Source organism: Melanerpes formicivorus, unplaced genomic scaffold (genome assembly GCF_026170545.1).
Source record: "Melanerpes formicivorus ecotype bairdi unplaced genomic scaffold, bMelFor1.0.p_v2 SCAF_68, whole genome shotgun sequence".
NCBI lineage: Eukaryota > Metazoa > Chordata > Aves > Piciformes > Picidae > Melanerpes > Melanerpes formicivorus.
The window spans coordinates 1,372,251-1,391,749 of NW_027142420.1; the positions used below are offsets into that span (position 1 = coordinate 1,372,251).

The following is a 19,499-nucleotide window of genomic DNA, read 5'->3' on the forward strand; positions in this document are numbered from 1 at the left end:
TCTCTGAATGCCCCTTGCAGAGCACTCTGCCCAATTTGCTGCTCATGAAATCCCACTGTACTGAAGCATCAAGGTGTGTTTAATTCACCCCAAGGGTACTATAAAAATCCCCCAACACTTGTCATAGTTTTAAACAGCTTTCCTCCTGTGTCCAGGTGGGTTTGGAAAGTCTCCAGAGGAGACTCCACAACCTCTCTGGGCAAAAAATGTTTCCCTTCTGCTCCCCTGGCACCTCTTCTGCTCCAGCTTGCCCCCAGTGCCCCTTGTGCTGTGCTTGGCCATCCCTGAGCAGAGCCTGGCTCCAGCCCTGCATATCTTTATCCCCAGCACTGAAGGCAGCCCTCAGAGTGCTCTGCTCCCAGCTCCAAGCCCCAGCTCCCTCAGCCTGTCCCCACTGCCTGCAGGAGCTCTGAGGTCTGTGCTGCTCCTTCTTGGACTGAGGGGCCCAGAACTGGACACAGTATTCCAAATGTGGTCTCACCAGGGCAGAGCAGAGGGGCAGGAGAGCCTCTCTTGGCCTGCTAACCACAGCCTTTTAGCTACACCTCAGATTTTGTCTGAGGGACATGACTTCCTCTTTCCATTCAAAAGCACATAAATCACCACAGTGAGGTGTGACTTCTAAGCAGATCACCAAACAATCCTCTTGCTGTCTAGATGTGAGCAGTTCCACCCTACCTGGCTGGCCTGCGAGATGTTGCGGAGCTTCTCGTTCTCACGCTGGTGCGGGATTCCTTCTCCCCCTTCCCTGGTCCTCTCCAGGCTCCAGCCCATGGCCAGCATGGTTTTCAGGGACTCCCTGGCAGGCCAACGGTAAATCTCCTTTTCCTTGAAGAAAAGAATGCAAACTCCTCTGCATTCAGCAAGCCACAAACCCCCAGTACAAACCTGCTTCCTCCTCTACAACTCGCCGGGTGTCAGCAAGCACCATTTGTGTCTCAAGACATGATGTAACTCTTCCCACACGAGGAAGAAGCTTTACAATACAAGTTGTGGGGGATTGCTCTTCGTGGCAGTTATTGCTGGGATGTGTGTTACAAACTCACACCACTCAAGGGAGCTCTGGAGCAATAATGGAGCTTTCATATGGAAACTTATTCCTTGACTCCCCTAGCCCAAAACAGAAGCAGAGAATGGCTCAGAGATCATCTACTCCAACCTCCCTGCCATGGGCAGGTACACCCCTCAACTAGACTTGGCTGCCTAAGACCTCAGTTTGGCTGCCCAAGGCCTCATCCAACCTGGCCTTCAACACCCACAGAGAGAAGGCAGCCACAGCCTCCCTGAGCAGCCTATTCCAGGTCTCACCACCCTCCTGCTGAAGAACTTCTGCCTAAGATCCAGCCTAAATCTATTCTCCCTCAGCTTCAAACCATTCCCCCTTGGCCTGTCTCTGGACCCCCTGATGGAAAGTCCCTCTGCAGCCTTCCTGCAGGATCCCTTCAGCTCCTGGCAGCAGCTCTGAGGTGCCCCTGGAGCCTTCTCCTCTGCAGGCTGCACAGCCCCAGCTCCCTCAGCCTGTGCTCACAGCAGAGCTGTGCCTGGGATTGGCCTGATAGCACTTGAAGTGCTGTGAAGTTGCTCAGGCAAGCAGGCACCATCTCAAAGCAGCAGCACCCAAGGCCTTTTCTCAGTCTTCCATAGAGCTTGGGCAAGCTGCTCTGGCTCAAACCTGCCAGTGGCTTTGTGTAAGACAAAGCACCAGCAACCACATCAGCACACAGGTGTTGCTGCTCTTAACTGAAAGAATTCTACTTTGTCTCTCTTCCTTTCATAGAGTCTGCCTCCATCTGATGTTCAAAGGGACACCAATCAATCTGCTTTGTGCCCATGCAGCTGAGATTTCCTCCACTACCTTTTCAGTTAGAGTTTTGAAAGGTCTTATCAATGGGTGAGTCTTCATGTTTTCATCCAGAGAAACACCATACTTCCATCCAGTGTTAGTCTGAAACAAACAGAAACACACTGAAATAAGAAGATGAGAAGAATGCAGATGAGTAATGGCAAACTGGCCAGACTGGTCAGGCTGAACTGCTGACCTAATTGCTGCCACAGGCATGTCTGTTAGGAGAGCACACATCCAGCTGTGCATCCAGGGGAAGACAACACAGCCCTGACTGGCTGATGCCATCTTTGAGGACTAGACCAGTTCTGAGGCTGTTAGAATCATAGAATCAATAAGGTTGGAAAAGACCTCAGAGGACATCAAGTCCAACCTGTCACCCAACAGCTCCTGGCAACTAAACCTTGGCTCCAAGTGCCACATCCAATCCCCTCCTGAACACCTCCAGGGATGGGGACTCCACCACCTCCCCAGGCAGCACACTCCAGTGGCCAATTACTCTCTGTGTGAAGGACTTTCAGACAGACTGATGGATTAAGATAGTACTGGCTAAGGTGAAAAAAGTGTTTCTGTGTTTCTCTGGGAGGCTAATTGCAGCAGCACAGAGAATAAAATGCAACATTAACAGATCAGGCACTAAACCTAATGATTCTTTCGCCTCACTATGAACTGAGATTAATGTGTGCATGTTTGCATACCTCTCTCTACCAATGTGCAGACACAGCCTCACACACCACAATTGTTAGTTTTGTGTAACAGGCTGCCCAGGGAGGCTGTGGCTGCCTCCTCCCTGGGGGTGTTCAAGGCCAGGCTGGATGAAGCTTTGAGCACCTGAGTCTAGTTGAGAGGTGTCTCTGCCCAGTGGGGAGGATGGAGGTGATAAGTTCTGAGGTCTTTATCCACCCTAAGCTATTCTAGGATTAATCTGTTATTGATAGCAATAATCAATTACTTAACTCCACCTCTGCTTTCTTCCTTGAATCAGAGGTTTAAAACTGACACTGAGACTGCATGAGTTACTCACAGCCAAACACTCCCAACACAGTTACCAAACCCTGCAACTCCATCCAACTGCATTTTGCTCACACTTCACTTGAAAAGGCCTGTTCATTGCAAGATGTTTGCAAAATGTCCCCCTAAAAAGCCTTTCATTAAATGTTTCATTGGAGCATTGAAAAGTTATTTAATAACTAGTATATATTGTCCTGTCCTACAGCTCTTTTGAAGCAGTGGAACAGAAACAAAACACAGTGAGAGAGCGCTTGGGAAATTAGAGAGGAAATCAATACACAACAGCCTTCCTAAAGCTGAAAGAAAGAAAAGCTATAAAGAGAGGAGAGAGAAGGGGAGAGGGGTGAGGGGAGAGGTGAAAGGGGAGAGAGAAGAGAGGGGAGAGAGAAGAGAGGGGAGAGAGAAGAGAGGGGAGAGAGAAGAGAGGGGAGAGAGAAGAGAGGGGAGAGAGAAGAGAGGGGAGAGAGAAGAGAGGGGAGAAAAGAGAAGAGAAAGACAAGAGAGGGGAGAGAATAGAGAGAGAAGAGAGGGGAGAGGAGAGACAATAGAAGGGAGAGAGAAGAGAGGGGAGAGAGGAGAAAAGGCAAATAGGCCATTGGATTTTGCAGGTACTCTCTCTGATCACAGAGCTGCTGCAGCCAATTCACAGTCACAAAACATCATTACCAGGCAAAATGAAGCCAAATTCTACATATTCTTACTTAAAGAAGGAACTGAAAGAAAGAAGAAAACCCAAACCAATTACCCCTTTCTCCTTCCTGTGAAATCTTTGTCCTGCTAAATTGTGGCTGCTCTGAAAAAGAGCAAATGCTTTCTTGAGCAAATGGTTTGTTGCAGGCCCCCTTAAAGAAATGGAAGCCACCAGGGCACTCCTAAGGAGAGCCTAGCAGCTAACCTGCCCAGCCTTCCTCCCAGCAGTCACCCCAGGTATTGTGCACCAGTCCCTTTCTGACAGTTGCCAGGCCTAAAAGAATTCCTACCTTGTCAAAGGACCATTTATCATGGGAGTGTTCTGCATACTTGCTGACAATGTACTCCAGCTTCTCCGGGAGCACAAGGCTGTGAGGAAAGAGAAGCACAGTCAGGCAATCTCAGCAGCCTGGCCTGGGAAGGAGATGTCACAGTATCGCAGTGTCACCAAGGTTGGAAGAGACCTCAAAGATCATTGAGTCCAACCTATCACCACAGACCTCATGACTAGAGCATGGCACCAAGTGCCACATCCAATCCCCTCTTGAACACCTCCAGGGATGGGGACTCCACCACCTCCCTGGGCAGCACATTCCAATGGCCAATGATTCTCTCAGAGAAGAACTTTCTCCTCACCTCCAGCCTAAACTTCCCCTGGTGCAGCTTGAGCCTGTGTTCTCTTGTTCTGGTGCTGGCTGCCTGGGAGAAGAGACCAACCCCCACCTGGCTACAATCCCCCTTCAGTTGTAGACAACGAGGTCTCCCCTGAGCCTCTTCTTCTCCAGGCTAAGCAACCCCAGCTCCCTCAGCCTCTCCTCACAGGGCTGTGCTCAAGACCTCTCCCCGGCCTCGTTGCCCTTCCCTGGACACATTCACGTGGCTCAGTGTCCTTCTTAAACTGAGGAGCCCAGAACTGGACACAGTATTCAAGGTGTGGCCTAACCAGTGCTGAGTACAGGGGCAGAATGATCTCCCTGCTCCTGCTGGCCACACTGCTCCTCATGCAGGCCAGGATGCCCTTGGCCTTCTTGGCCACCTGAGCATACTGCTGGCTCATGTTCAGCCTACTGTCAACCAGTACCCCCATGTCCCTTGACTTACTTTGCAGTGTTGACTGGTTTGGGATCAAAATTTCCTTCTGGATCCAGTGAAGTCTGCTTTTCCAAAGTGGACTTAATTCGTGTATCTAAATAATCAGGGGGCAAGGCCCCAGCTATAGCACTGAGACAAGGCAAAGCCATTCGAAAGAGCTCTGGGTCATACTTCTGCAGGAGAGATAGGAACTGGTTGGAAAATCCAATAGAAAAACATGCAAAAATGTTAGTGAAAACCAAGCAGCTGTATGGAGAGATCAGAACATGCAAGCAGAGAGTACAAAGCACATTTGAGAAACTCAGCACAGGGGAGAATCATTGCTGCACGCCAACCCCCTGCCTAGGTAGCAACTTTACACATCCTAAGGCTCCTCTAATTAACCTCAGAGCATGGCTCTTGTGTAAGTACAGACAGGCAGAGCCATTATGGCATACATAGGAAGGGCCAAGTGCTGCTTGGCTAAATTTAGGAGCACAATCATCTATCAAAGCCTGTCTCAGCTCTGCAATGAGGAATTCCTGTGTCTGTGCCATGTCTCCCCTTTCCCCTCATCTATTTCAGTTCAAATGGTGCTGGTTACATTAAATTGTGTTTTCCTGCAGCACAGACAGTTCATTATTTCCCCAAGCTGTCCTGCTAAGAGGTTGAAGGAGCACATTTGCTCTTCTAAACAGTGGTTCTAGAATCAATTCTCTAGCTTTCACCTGTAAAAGAGGCAGAAGGCTACAACTTTCAGAGGCCTAAAGATCTCCTGGTGAACAGTGCAAGAGTTTGATGGGATCGTAGTTATGTCATAAAGTTTGACTCAGAGCACACAGGTAACCTGCTCTGAGGTTACAACACTGGCACTACTGAAGCACTCATGGGGAAAAACAACCTTTTACACTGCAAAAGTCTTTCCTCACTGTTATAAACAGGAAAACTACAGGCTCCTAGAGACCTGAACTTTGTGTGGAGAAAATGCTGAAGAAGAGTTTTAAGGTCCACTGAAGATAGTTGCTAATAAAATAGTCTCTTTACATCACAGCAAGCAGAGTGCCTAAAATGTTGAGGCTTTGCCTTCCTCTGCTGCAAGGCTCTTCAGTGTGTATTGCACAAAGCAGAGAAGCCAGACCCGGGGTAAATGGCTTCCCTTAACCTGCTGGAAGCCAGGAAAAGAGCAAACCTGTACAAATGTCTCAGTACCAAGCAGAAGAATGGATGGTGCCCCAGCTCAGCAGTTTTGCACTGCTCTTCTTTAATTGGAATAAAGCATTTACAGAAAGAGGAAAATGCTGTTGCAGAGGCCCACCAGCCTTGGCAGGAACACCCCATCCTCCTTTGGCTCCAAAAAGCTAAGCTGCACTAATTGCAAACATTTGTTTCGGGTCCTCTTGGCACTCTTTGTGCTTGTGAAAGCATCAAGGGGTGGGGAATGGCACTAAAACCAAAGGCAACAAAGGCTTAAAAAGCCAGTCCAGAGTAATGCAGAGCTCATGCTCACTTCCACAGCACAAAGCAAAATGCCTAGAGAACAGAGCAGCTAAATCTGCTCCTCAGAAGCAGAAGATAAGGTCAGGGAGGTGCAACGAACAGAAGTCATTATTGGTGCCCTAGTGAGAACCTGATCAACACTATCTTGGAGCACCACCAGGCACAGAACTATTGACTCAGTAAGGAATTTCTCCTATCACAAGTGTAATTATTTGGAGACAAACTAGGAGCCACTGCTATAATCTCAAGGTCACACTCTGCAACAGGAAAAGAAAACTGTTTCTTTCTGAGAATGCTGCATCCTGTTCCTTAGCCTGGGCAGCAACAGGAAAACTAAGGAGAGAGAAGTGTGCTTGGGGGAACAGCACACTGCCTGTCCTCACACCACCCAACTGACCTACAGGCACAATCATCCCATCCATCTCATGGCAGCACAAAGTATTTTGGTAGAAGTAAGCTAGGAGAGAGACCAACACTGACTCGTTAGTGCAGCAAGCAGCCTGCCTCGTTATTAAGCACCAGGCTGTCTGGGTACAGCCAGCCAAAGATTTAACATCAGAGAACCTCCCAAGATTCAGCAGTCAAAGTGTCGTTAGAGAGCTGCCTCATTAAAAGCATTCATTGCCATCCCTCCCATATTAGCTGAAAGAATTGTTCAAACAGGCACTTCCCACACTTGGCAGGGCAAATGCTCAGTGTCATGGCTTGACAGCCATCCTACCCTGCAATGTCAGCTGGGGTCATTACCTTATGAGACAAGGAATCAAATATTCCCCAGAAAAGTTTTTCAGTTAAATGCAATTCTTCTTCTGCTGCAATTCCATAGCTTCCCATTCCTGAAGGCAGACAATAATATTTCCAGCACTGCTCATAGTGATTTGTCAGAAGCTAGATTTTGAGGAAATAAAAATGCATGTAAAACACTGGGACTGACCAGACCAGGCTGTGAGTGAAGGCTGCACTGCCAGGATCTCCTCAACCAGCTGGGTGAGCAGTAGGATGCATTTCACACCACCACAGAGTGGTCGGGGTTGGAAAGGACCACAAAGGCTCACCCAGTCCACCCCTGCTGCCAGAGCAGCATCACCTCTACCAGATCACACAGAACACATCCAGGCACGTTTTGAATGTCTCCAGAGAAGGAGACTTCACCCCAGGCTGCCCTTGGCCTTCTTGGCCACCAGGGCACATTGCTGGCTCATGGGCATCTTTCTGTCCACCAGGAGCCCCCAGGTCCCTTTCCACAGAGCTGCCCTCCAACAGATGAGCCCCCAGTCTATACTGACCCATGGGGTTCTTCCTCCTAGCTGCAGGACCCTACACTTGCCCTTGTTGGCTTTCCTAAGGTCACTCTCTGCTCAGCTCTTCAGCTGCCCAGGTCATGCTGGATGCAGCACTGATTTCTGAGGCCTTATAAAAATGGTATTTCCCCTTCTTTTTCTTTGTGTTCTGGGACAGCAGCAGAGCCCATGCTGTGGCAGCACAAACCCTGTGTTACACTCAGCTGCTGCTGTGGCGTTCTGAGCAATGACAGTGAGTAGCAAACTGACAAAGCATCAGGACTGTCAGCCCCTGAAGCCAGATTAGCTCAGAGGACAAAAATAGAGACAGTGGAATGGGCACCAGGCAGGGCATGGGGAGAAGTTTTGCAAATTAAAATTGATTTTACTTCTGTCCTTTGTAGCTGGTGGCCTCAGTGTCATTCCAAACACTGCCAAAGACACCTGCAGGACACTGTCTGGAAAGAACTCTTGCAGAGATGAGCTGTCACATCCCCTTTAAAGAGCCAGCCTCCACCAGGAGTGGTGCAGTTTCCACATCACTCCAAATTTGCACTCAATCCCTCTTTACAACTAGTAAGTCCCACCCCAGGGGAAACTCTACCATTTCTTGTGGCAGCAGACTAGAGCCCTGGCACTTTAATTTTGCCTGGAATTTAGTGAGGAAGGGGAAGATGAGAGTGAAATCCCCCAATCAACCACTGCCCCTCTGCACCATGCTTATGATCCAAAATTACTGATGGTCCAGAAACCTCTCTGAGCCTGGCAGCTCTGCTTTACAGGGTGACAGGACTTCAGCTCTGCCACAAAAAGGTCTGCAGACCTAAGGCCTTATCCCCCCAGGAACAGCAGGCACATCTGACAGGAGAATTCAGAATGCAAGTAAGTTATCATCTCCCAGCTGTAATGCCCTGCTCACATAACAAGGAGATGGGTAAGACCTCAGACACAGAGCACTCAAAAGTGAAAGGTGAATTCTGCTCCCTGAAGCCTACTTTCTGTAGGCACCACTCCACCTTAATTCCTGGGCTGTGCATCCTGCCATGAGTTACTATAGCTCATAGAGCAGAAAGAGTGCTAGCCTTTAACTTGGCAGTTCCAACATTCCCTTGCTGAAGCAGGGGCAGAAGCCACACCATCCAGTCTCCACGTCCACTGCTTGCACCAGGCACGGCTGCACAACAGCTTCAACCGTTGTGCTCAAGTCAGGAAGACTTTCTGAGGCACAGGACATTACTCTCCACTCAGGAGTCAGTTCACACTGCTCCCTCTCGTCCTGCCCTGCTTTGCCAGGGCAGCTGGTGGGGTTGGTGCACGTGCAGAAAGCGGACACTTACCTTGAGAGGCATTTTGCAGTACTCATTGAGGAGGGGCACGTCGAACACCAGCCTTCTCAGCAGCTGCTGCAGCATGGAGGGACGTAAGTGGCTGCAATTTAGAAACCAGAAGTCAGCAGCAAAGTCCACAGGGCCCAGGGAATAGGGAGCAAAAACTGCAAGGCATTTCCACACTGTGTTTCACGTCACTAACTGAAGGTGTTCTGCAAGGCCAACAGGAGGTGCTTCAGGAATCACACTGCACCTCAGCAACACCTTGAAGGACACAGCACATAAAGAGCACAGAATCATCCAGGGTGGAAAAGAGACTTGAGAGCATGAGATCCAACCATGAACCCTGCTCTGCCAAGGTCACCACCAAACCACATGGCTAAGCTCCACATCTAAACAGCCTTTGAGCACACCCAGGGATGGAGACTCCACCACCTCAGCCTGTTCCAGTGCCTGACCACTCTGGCAGGGAAAAAAATCCTTCCTGATGTCCAGCCTGAACCTCCCCTGCTGCAGCTTGAGGCTGCTCCCTCTTGCTCCAGGGCTGGAGCAGCTCTGCTGTGAGCACAGGCTGAGGGAGCTGGGGCTGTGCAGCCTGCAGAGGAGAAGGCTCCAGGGGCACCTCAGAGCTGCTGCCAGGAGCTGAAGGGATCCTGCAGGAAGGCTGCAGAGGGACTTTCCATCAGGGGGTCCAGAGACAGGCCAAGGGGGAATGGTTTGAAGCTGAGGCAGAGCAGGGTCAGACTGGAGCTGAGGAAGAAGTTCTTCAGCAGGAGGCTGCTGAGACTCTGGCCCAGGCTGCCCAGGGAGGCTGTGGCTGCCTCCTGCCTGGGGGTGTTGCAGGCCAGGCTGGATGAGGCCTTGAGCAGCTGAGTGTAGCTGAGAGGTGTCCCTGGGCATGGTGGGGAGGTTGGGGCAGCTGAGCTCTGAGCTCCCTTCCAGCCTGAGCCATTCTAGGATGCTCTCAGTGACCACCTGGACTCTCTTCAGCAAACAGAAATGCTTGTGCCATGTGACAGCAGAGGGCAGGGTGCTGGGTTTTGCTCAGATTACACAGTGGGGACAATCCAAGCTGAAGAGACAGAATGTTTTCTCAACAGAATGGTTTCCAGTTTGACACTAAAAAGCAGCAAACCACTGCTAGCCAAAACTGACCTGGGAAATACATTTTGATTATTCCTGTGAGGCAGAAGTATCACCTGGAACACTGAGTACAAGACACAGCATCTCCTTCTGAGTTGTTGATCTTCAGACACCTTATAGACCCAAAATCAATGTATAAAAAGCTCCTTTTATACCTCTCCCTCAATCATCACCTTTTCAGGTTGCAGGCTCCTGGTCTGCTAAGCTGTTCCAAAGGAGCAAAATTATGTCTTACATTGCTCCCTTTTATTGGGCTTTGCTGAGTCTTTTCCATTTCTACTCTGTCCTCTTCGTGGCAGTGCTCCAGAGCTGTGCACAGACTGTGCACTGCAGCACTAATTTCACAGCCCACTGCACAGACAAGCAGCACTACAGCTGATGACAAAGATCAGGCATTAGGATTCAGTTGGTGGATCTGTATTTCAGTTCCCTCAGTGCCCAGTTTGGGCTTGGGATCAGTTCTAGGACCTGGAGCCTCAAGGGGTACCTTTGTTCCTTTTTTTTCCTTTAAAACAACCCAACCCAACCACACCAACCCAACCCAACCCCCCCCAGAGAAGGGCCAAGGCTCCTCAAACCACACAATCAGAAACACAAACACAACCATCTCCTAAGACCCCAACACACCACCAGGCTGCCAGAACAGCTTTGTTAGTCACCAGGGGTTTGTTTTTATGAGCAGCAAGAACCTCTCTTGAGCACCATAAAGCTGGTGTCAACATGACAGCTTGAATAACACAGCACCTCTAAGGCAAAAGGGAAGCCATTTTCTCTTGTGAATAACCCCCCAAACAACTCAGCATACTCTCTGCTCAGTTACTTCAAGTGAGAACAAAATAATCTTAGTTCTACATTATCCCCAAACACACCTGCTGCAAAGAGACCTCAAAGATCTTCCAGTCCCACCTGTGACCCAGCACTGCAGGGTCAAGACTAAACCCTGTCCCTGATACACAAAGAAAGGGATTCCTAAGATACACATAGTACACAAAGAAGAAAAAAATCATCTCAGTTCTACATTCTAGAGAATCACTGAATGCATCCAGTTGGAGGAGACCTCAAAGATCTTCCTGCACCTGGGCTGGAACAATCCTCACTGTCAATACAGGCTGGGGGAGGAGCTGCCAGAAAGCAGCCCTGTGGAAAAGGATTTGGGGGTGCTGATGGCTGAGAAACTGCCCATGGCAGGCAGTGTGAGCTTGCAGCACAGAAGGCCAACGGCAGCCTGGGCTGCGTCCAAAGATGCATTGCCAACAGATCCAGAGTGGTGATTCTGCCACTTTGCTCTGTTGAGACTTCTCCAGGAGTACTGAGTCCAGCTCTGGAGCCCTAAATGTAGGAAGGACATCGAGCTGACAGAGAGGGTCCAGAGGAGGGCCACGAAAATGCTCAGGGGGTTGAAGCACCTCTGCTATGGGGACAGGCTGAAGGAGCTGGGGGTGTTCATCCTGGAGATGAGAAGGCTCCAGGGAGACCTGCCAATACCTGAGGGGGACCTACAGGAAGCGTGTAGAGGGACTATTTACAAAGGCTTGCAGGGACAGGACCAGGAACAATGGCTTCAACCTAGAGGAGGGCAGATTTAGATTGGGTATCAGGAAGAAGTTCTTCTCTCTGAGGGTGGTGGAACACTGCAACAGGTTGCCCAGGGAGGTGGCTGAGGCTCCTTCCCTGGAGATATTCAAGGTGAGGCTCAATGCGGCCCTGGGCAACCTGCTCTAGTTGGGGATGTCCCTGCTGGCTGCAGGGAGGTCAGACTGGATGAGCTTTGGAGGTCCCTTCCAGCCTGGACCATTCCATGATTCTGTGACTCTCTGATTCTGTGATTCCATGACTCTCTGATTCTACAATTCCAGCCCAACCTGCGACCCAGCACTGCAAGGTCAACACTAAACCCTGTGACTAGTCCCCAGGGAAAGGCATTATTAAGAGACAGAGAGCAGGCCGGGGCCTGCCGTGTGCCCCGAGCCCAGACGTACTGGCAGATAGCGAGCAGGCACTCCTCGATGGTGTCTCGCTGCGCCTTGGTGAGGGAGCGCCCCTTGGACAGCCGGTAGATGGTGTGCAGCATGGAGTCCACCAGAGAGGCGTGGTGCTCGGTGCCAGAGAAGAGGGGAGCACATCTTTTGAGCAGGGGAAACACAGCTGAGCAGATGTACCTGTTCAGTGCCAGAGCTGCCTCCGTGGTGCTGAGAGATACCTGCGGGAGCAGCAAATGACTGTTGGTGTTGGGTGCAAGACAGGTGGCTAAATACTGAGTCTATAAAGCACATCAAACATTCCCTAAGGCCCCTTAGCAGCTGGGTGCTGACACAACATCCCCAGTGCAGACCCACATGAATTTTCAGTATTGTTCCTGGAGGCAGACATGAAACTGAAGTAAGGGTTAGGCCTGTTCCAGCACATCCAAGGTACTTCCTGCATAACTCCTGTATGCGTGGAGTAAAAGCCTCACATGACACAATTACTTCATAAGGTGCTACTGAATGCTCAGGAGAGGCTTGTGCACTGCCAGTGGAGAGCAGCTGCACTGTTACTGGTTGTGCTCACAGGCAGTCTATGCTACCCCCTCCCTTTCTGAAAAACAAAGAAAGCAAACCAACAAACCCCAAAAGGCTCCAACAGTTTTGAGCTGAGATTCAATTTCTTGCAGAGCCACTGCAGCTTAACTCCATAACGGAATACTTACAGTGTCCAAAGAGGCAGAGGCTCTTAGATCTGGTAAAAATCCAACTTCCAGCAGGTGAAGAAGGAAGCTTTGGTCAGTGATACCATAGACACGGTCTAAGAAGAGCACCATGGGTGCTTTATGGTCAGGACAGAAGCTTGCAGACATGTCTGGCTCATTCACTGTGCCATCTGCACAAACACAGGATGCAGCTCTCAGCAGCAGGGTAACAAACCAAGGAACACCAAGACAACCCAGGCCACCATAACTGCATTTAACCTGGAACATCACATGGGAAGTGAAAACCCTGTGCTTGCTCAGTTTGCTTCTGTGCTGAAGGAGGATCCTTTCTATCACCTCCAAACCCCTATCACTTTGCAGTTTATTCCTCTTTCTCTCTCACATGAAACCTGCAGGATGAAAGGTGTCCTGCTTGCTTCATTGCAGGAAAGAGGTCTAAGGTGAAATGAATGATAAATATTACTGCAAATATGAAAATAACTTTTAACTGTGGAGTCAAAGAGGGTTCAGCATTGTAACTTTTGCCTCATGCAAGCAGTAGGGAAAGCTGCACTTCCATGCAGACAACTCTACGCTAATGCATTTGCAGAGAGGTTGAGGAGTCTCCTCAGGAGACATTCAAAACCTGCCTGGACGTGTTCCCGTGTGACCTGCTCTAGGTGCTCCTGCTCTGGGCTGGATGAGATCTCTCCCAACCCCTAACCTTCTGTGACTCTGTGAAATCAAAGACATGCTGAATTTGGGAGTGACACTGCAAAGAGAGCCTGAGGAGGGGAGTCCCTCAGCCCCAGGTGTAGCAGGGAGCGGATCGGAGAGCAGGCAAGAGAAGATTCTGTTGCTCTCCAGCAGGCTGCTGCTTGTACCAACTACCGGAGCTCATCTCTTTTACACCCGAAGGCTTATGTGCCTAAAGACCTTTATAAGCAGGTGAGCTGGTCTAAGAAAAGCACAGAAGTTACCTTTGTTAACTGTTGACAGCTTTAGTGGGATACTTATAATCCCAACCAAATCCTCAGTTGGCACCAGAGACCGGAGGATGGACCTGATTCGAATCGCTTCCCCTTTTCCGCTCTGAATAAGCTGGTAGAAAAAGTTCATCAAGTAAGAGGTTTGGTACCAGGGGACATAAGGAACTTTTCCTCAAAATGCTGACATTAATATGATGTTTTTTTTCCACCCCCCTAAACACTGGGGGGAAAAAATGCAGAGCAATTCAATGTATCCCAGCAGTTGGAGCTGTTAGTTTTCAGCTGCTCCTAGTTTTGAGCAGCCTCATTTGGCTGGCAGATCTTGGATGTCACAGGATGATAACCCCCCAGGAACACACAAACCCCCACAGGGACAAGACCTGTAAACCAATAAAGTGATGACAATTTCTGAATCATATTAATTACAGGACCTTACAGTGCCAGGTTCTGAGCCATGGACAGATTCAAACCTGAATGGTTTACCTTCACATTTTCCTATTATTTCTATGCAGGCATTGCCAGGGTAGGCTGAGGGCTGATCTGCTGGAGAACAGCTCTGGGTGGACAACAGCATGCCCATGAGCCAGCAACGTGCCCTTGTGGCCAAGAAGGCCAATGGCATTCTGGGGTGTACCAGAAGGGCTGTGGTTAGCAGATCAGGAATGGTTCTCCTCCCCCTCTACTTTGACCTGCTGAGGCCACAGCTAGAATATTGTCTCCAGTTCTAGGTTCCTCAGATCAGGAAGGACTTCAGGGTTGAAAGAGTCCAGCACAGAGCCACAAAGCTGCTGCAGGCAGTGGAACATCTCCCTGTGAGGGAGCTAGGGCTGGGAGCTGGGAGCAGAGGAGCCTGTGGGCTGCCCTCATTGCTGGGGGTAAAGATGTGCAGGGCTGGAACCAGGCTCTGCTCAGGGATGTCCAAGGACAGGACTAAGGGCACTGGGAGCAAGGAGGAGTAGAGGAGGTGCCAGGGGAACAGGAGGGAAAACTTTCCCTGTGAGGGTGGTAGAGCCCTGGAGCAGGTTACTCAGGGAGGTTGTGGAGTCTCCTGCTCTGAAGCCACTCACAATGTGCCTGGATGTGTTCTGTGTGATCTGGTAGAGGTGATGCTGCTCTGGCAGCAGGGCTGGACTGGGTGAGCTTTTGTGGTCCCTTCCAATGACCAACTCCTTGCAACTTCTGTCAGGAAGGAGGTGCTCACAGCCTGTCTCTGAAAATCTCTGAGCAATACTTTTCAGATGAAAACTCATCTCCGGCAACATTCAGCTAGATACAGCTTCACAGCTAAGTGGGAATGGGAAGCAGAGATGCTACAAGTAAAACCTCTTGCTCTAACAGTTCAGTTAGACACCTGTGAGTGGGTGCCAGAAGGGACTTACGTGCAGTTCTGGAGCACAGCGCCCAAGCAGGTCGATGAGAGCTGAGTAAAAGGACATGATGGCATTGCCCATGTGCACAATCTCCTCCTCCTCCTCTTCCTCCTCTTCCTCACTAAAAGGTAAACAATACCAGTGAGCATTTTTGTTAATCTATCTCTGGAGCTAGGTCTGTGATCCAGAGACCATTAATCAGCTGCAGGATCTCCTCCAGCTCTGGATTTCCAGGGTGGGTTTATGCCTACACTAAGCAACTCAACAGCAATATCAGACTTCACAGGAGCCTCCTGCCTGCCCCTTTTCACTCTACTTTAGTTCTGTTCCACCACAGCCACTGCATTTCCTTTGTCCTTCAGGCCTCTTCTGTAACTCCTGCTCCATTTTTGTGGAGCTCATGCTTTATGGATTCTTTATAACAACTGCTTCTGAGTGCAAGTCTTCACTGCTCTGCCTTTGTGCAATGCCTTACGCAACAGGGCCTGATATCCACACCCTGCAGGCATGACTAAGCCAGCTACTAAATCATCCTTTGCCAAACAAGCATTCACCTTCACTTACCCTTCTCTTTTGTATGTCTGGGAAGGAAGGTCACGAGCAGGGTTCTCTGAGATCCTGATGGCTTCCTGCATAGCTGCCAGCAAACCATTTCCTCCTTCTCCCCTAAGGTCTGGTCCAAAGCACTCTGGCCGTCGAATCAGCAGCTTGACAACCACACTTGCATTTTCCTCGACACTTTCACCTGGACACCAGAGAAAGCACTGTAAATACTTCCTCTGAGAGGTGTCCTTAAGTCAGAAGATAATCAATCACGTTTTCCCACATATATTGAAAAGAAACCCCAACATTGTGCCTTCAGTAGGCAGCACTGGAGGTGCTTCATCAAAGCCTTACGGAGGCTTCCGAGTGACGGCGAGGACCTGCCTGGCAAAGCTCTGCTGCACTCACCCTACGAGGGCTCACTTCAGAAAGTTCATTTGCTTTGTATGGCAAAGGCTACACTCTCTGCTGTAAAAGCCAGTGGCCCCCAGGGGCAAGAAGGCTGCAATGGGGAGGGCAGGAAGGAAGTTTTGACTCCAGCCAAACCCCCCAGCCTCTCACTCTCTCCCCTCTCATGCAGGACAGGGATTAAAAGAGATGAAAGGTGGACAACTCATGGCTGGAGATCACAACTGTCCAGTAGCAAAAGCAGAAGCTACACATGCAGGCAGAGCACAAAGACAAATCCATTCACTGCTTCCCAGGCAGACATTCAGCCAGTGCCTAGAAAGCAGGGCCTCAGCACACGTACTGCCTGCTTGGGAGGACAAGTGCCATCACCACGAAGGCCTCCCTCTTCTTCCTCTTTTCCCTGAGCTTTTGTTGCTGAGTGCATCGTTATGCTATGGGAATATCCTTTTGGTCAAAGTCAGCTCTCCTGGTTGTTTCTCTTCCCAACCTCTTCATACCAAACCTACTCACCAGGGAAGGAGGAAAGAGGCAGAATGGGGCAAAAGAAAACCAAAGAGAGGAGGCCTTGAGGCTGCACAAGCGCTGCTCAGCAACAGCCAGAACACTGATGTGTTACCAGGACTGCCTGAGCCATTAATGAGCAGCACAGCACTACACAGCTACATCCCAGCCAGACCTAGAAGGCATTTGTAATGGGCAGCTGAAGCAAGGGATGTTGCTGAACATCACATCCTTAGTACTTCCTAAGTGGAAAACTCATCTCAGAGTCAAATCTTTCCAACAGAACTAAAGACTAACAAAGTGCACTTTGGGTTAAACAGACCTGAAGTAAAAATCTCCTGAGCCTTTCTCCTGCATGTTTAAACACTCCTTAGATCTTCTGTTTACTGTTTAAAGGCTGCAACTGAACACTTCTTCTTTTCTGCATATAATAACCACATTAACATCAGTTGCATGGGTCGTGACTCACCTGAAACAACCCTGTTAGTAACAGCTTTGTGTGGGAAACATCGACGCACAGTTGGAAAGGAAAAAGTGGACTTAACTGTTGTACAAATTCAGTACAGGCAGACAGATTGTGATTTAGATGCTTGCTGAGTAAGAGTCATTAGGAAAAGGAACTTATTGTACATAACTAACTGCTTGGTGGGCTGCAGCCAGGGGCACATGCCAGCACGACTGGAATGGTAACCAGGTCAAAAGGTCAGCTCTTGGTTAAGTGCAGCTGTGGCTGCCTTGTGAGCACACTGGCAACCTGCAGGAAGGTACCAAATTAAAGGGAACATGCAGGAAGAAAACAGAATGCAGGAAAAGGAGCAGTTCAGTCACTGAAGTTGTGATGCCTGTATCTGTATTTCACATGCAAGCCACAATCAAAGTTGTGTGGGAGAGCTGATCTGCACCAGGGCAGGAGGCTCTGCAGAGGGACCTGGAGAGGTTGGATCCATGGCCAAGGTCAACAGCAGGAGCTGCAACCAGGCCAAGTGCCAGCTCCTGCACTTGGGGAACAACAACCCCAAGCAAGGCTCCAGCCTTGGGGCAGTGTGGCTGGAAAGCTGCTGGCAGAAAGGGACCTGGGAGTGCTGAGGGACAAGCAGCTGAACAGGAGCCAGCAGTGTGCCCAGGGGGCCAAGAGAACCAAAGGCCTCCTGGCTGGGATCAGCAATGCTGTGTCCAGAGGAGCAGGGAGGGGATTGTCCCCTGGGACTCAGCTCTGGGGAGGCCACACCTGGAGCATTGTGTCCAGTTTGGGGCAGCTCAGTGCAAGAGAGATGTGGAGGTGCTGGAGCCAGGGCAGAGCAGGGCAAGGAAGCTGGGAAGGGCCTGGGGAAGAAATCTGCTGGAGAGCAACTGAAGGAGCTGGGGATGGTTAGTGTGGAGAAGAGGAGGCTGAGGGAGACCTCACTGCTGTCTACAACTACCTGAAAGGAGGTTGTGGAGAGGCTGCTGCTGGTCTCTTCTCCCAGGTAATTAGTGATGGAACAAGAGGGAATGGCTGTGGTGCTGAGGGCCATGGTTTAGTGAGGGATTTAGCAGTGTTAATGGTTGGACTCAATGACCTTAAAGGTTTCTTCCAACCAAAACAATTCTGTGATCCTATACCCTTACTGCTGGCTTTGCACACATTCTGTTCCTCTTGTTGTTTCTTCTTTCTTTCTCCTTTTCATCCACCTTATTTTAATGCTGCAGGGGGAAAGTGGGATTTTAAACCTTAAAGTCAACAGTTTTACTTTCATTTGGTGAAAATCAAGCCTAATCTCAAAAGGAATCCTGCTAGATACCTCCCTACTGATACAAGATGATCATGCAAACAGGCACCACATTCAGCTGCAGTCCCCAGATGCTGCTGAATTCTTGCAGCTGTTAAAAATTCATCTTAATTTAGGCAGTTCTCAACACAGCAGTGAGGGTACCACGAGGAGTCCAATTTAGAGTAGAAGGAAGCAGGCATCAGCCAAAGCCTCTTGAGGCACTTTTAATTTAGAAGGTGTAGGAAAGAAACTCAAATTTGAGCACAAAGGTCAAATTAATCTTTAATGTTGCTCTGCTGAAGTCAGTAAGAGTTTATCCAGGACTACTTAGCCTACAATTGCAATTTACAGTTTCCTGTAGACTGCATTTGCCACTTGAAGCTTATTCTGACCTTCCCTGCATGTCCCTTTTGATGGGATATCAAACTGCTGGAAAAAGGCTTTGGCTTGTCCCAGGGATTCATTGGCCAGAATCAAACTTTACTCATGTCTTTACAAGTGTATGTTTGATGCCTTATTTCTATTTGTAATTGTCACAGGATCAGAGGATGTTAGGGGTCAGAGCAGGAGCAGAGAATCCAGCACAGGTCACACAGAACACATCCAGGTGGGGCTGGAAAGGCTCCAGAGGAGACTCCACAACCTCTCTGGGCAGCCTGCTCCAGGGCTCTGGGACCCTCCCAGGGCAGAAGTTCCTCCTCATGTTGAGCTGGAACCTCCTGTGCTGCAGTTTCCATCCATTGCTCCTTCAGAGCCTGTCCCTGTCTCCTCTCTCCTGACCCCCAGCCCTCAGCTATTGATAGCCATTGATCAGATCCCTCTCAGCCTTCTCCTCTCCAGACTGAACAGCCCCAGGGCTCTCAGCCTCTCATCCCCAGGCAGTGCTGCAGTCCCTTCAGCAGCCTTGGAGCCCTCCCTTGGACTCTCTAAAGCAGGTCCCTGCCCCTCCTGAGCTGGGCAGCCCAGAACTGGATGAAATATTCCAGGTGTGGCCTCACCAGGCAGAGAACACAGAGAAATTGGTAATCTGAGTATCTAAGTGCCAGGAGAAGGCTCAAAATCCCAACCACCACTGGAAAATAGGAGTGAAACTAAACCTTAATTCCAGTGCCTGGCAGTGAATCCAGCAAAGCTTATCCTCCACACTGAATGAAGCTATCACAGAATCACAGAATGGCTTAGGTGGGAAGGGACCTTAGAGATCATCCACTCAGCCTAAGATCAAAGTGATTCAATCATCCAGAGGACTGATAACATTAATTTACAAAATCAACCATGAAGCCACAGGCTCCATCAGCCCAACGACTTTGTCCTTACGTCACAGCAGTTTGTCAGGTGAGGTTAGCAGCTACTGGTTTGTCAGCTCAGGAACACACTCCAGGTTTGCTCACTGAGCTGCACTG

The 19,499-nt window shown here is 49.7% G+C and overlaps 1 protein-coding gene across 6 annotated transcripts in view; it reads right to left on the reverse strand.

Annotated features, from left to right (window-relative positions):
• The window catches only part of RYR3 (ryanodine receptor 3), a 230,660-nt gene that overhangs the window by 71,015 nt on the left and 140,146 nt on the right, over positions 1–19,499 (reverse strand). For all 6 annotated transcript variants that reach the window (XM_068162895.1, XM_068162893.1, XM_068162894.1 and 3 more), the window contains exons 44-54: positions 15,455–15,635; positions 14,900–15,011; positions 13,512–13,632; positions 12,553–12,722; positions 11,843–12,063; positions 8,730–8,820; positions 6,860–7,000; positions 4,646–4,809; positions 3,835–3,913; positions 1,856–1,945; positions 679–828 (exon numbers count right to left, since the gene is read on the reverse strand). In XM_068162895.1, the coding sequence (XP_068018996.1) occupies positions 679–828; positions 1,856–1,945; positions 3,835–3,913; positions 4,646–4,809; positions 6,860–7,000; positions 8,730–8,820; positions 11,843–12,063; positions 12,553–12,722; positions 13,512–13,632; positions 14,900–15,011; positions 15,455–15,635 (1,520 nt within the window). The remainder of the gene's footprint in view (positions 1–678; positions 829–1,855; positions 1,946–3,834; positions 3,914–4,645; positions 4,810–6,859; positions 7,001–8,729; positions 8,821–11,842; positions 12,064–12,552; positions 12,723–13,511; positions 13,633–14,899; positions 15,012–15,454; positions 15,636–19,499) is intronic.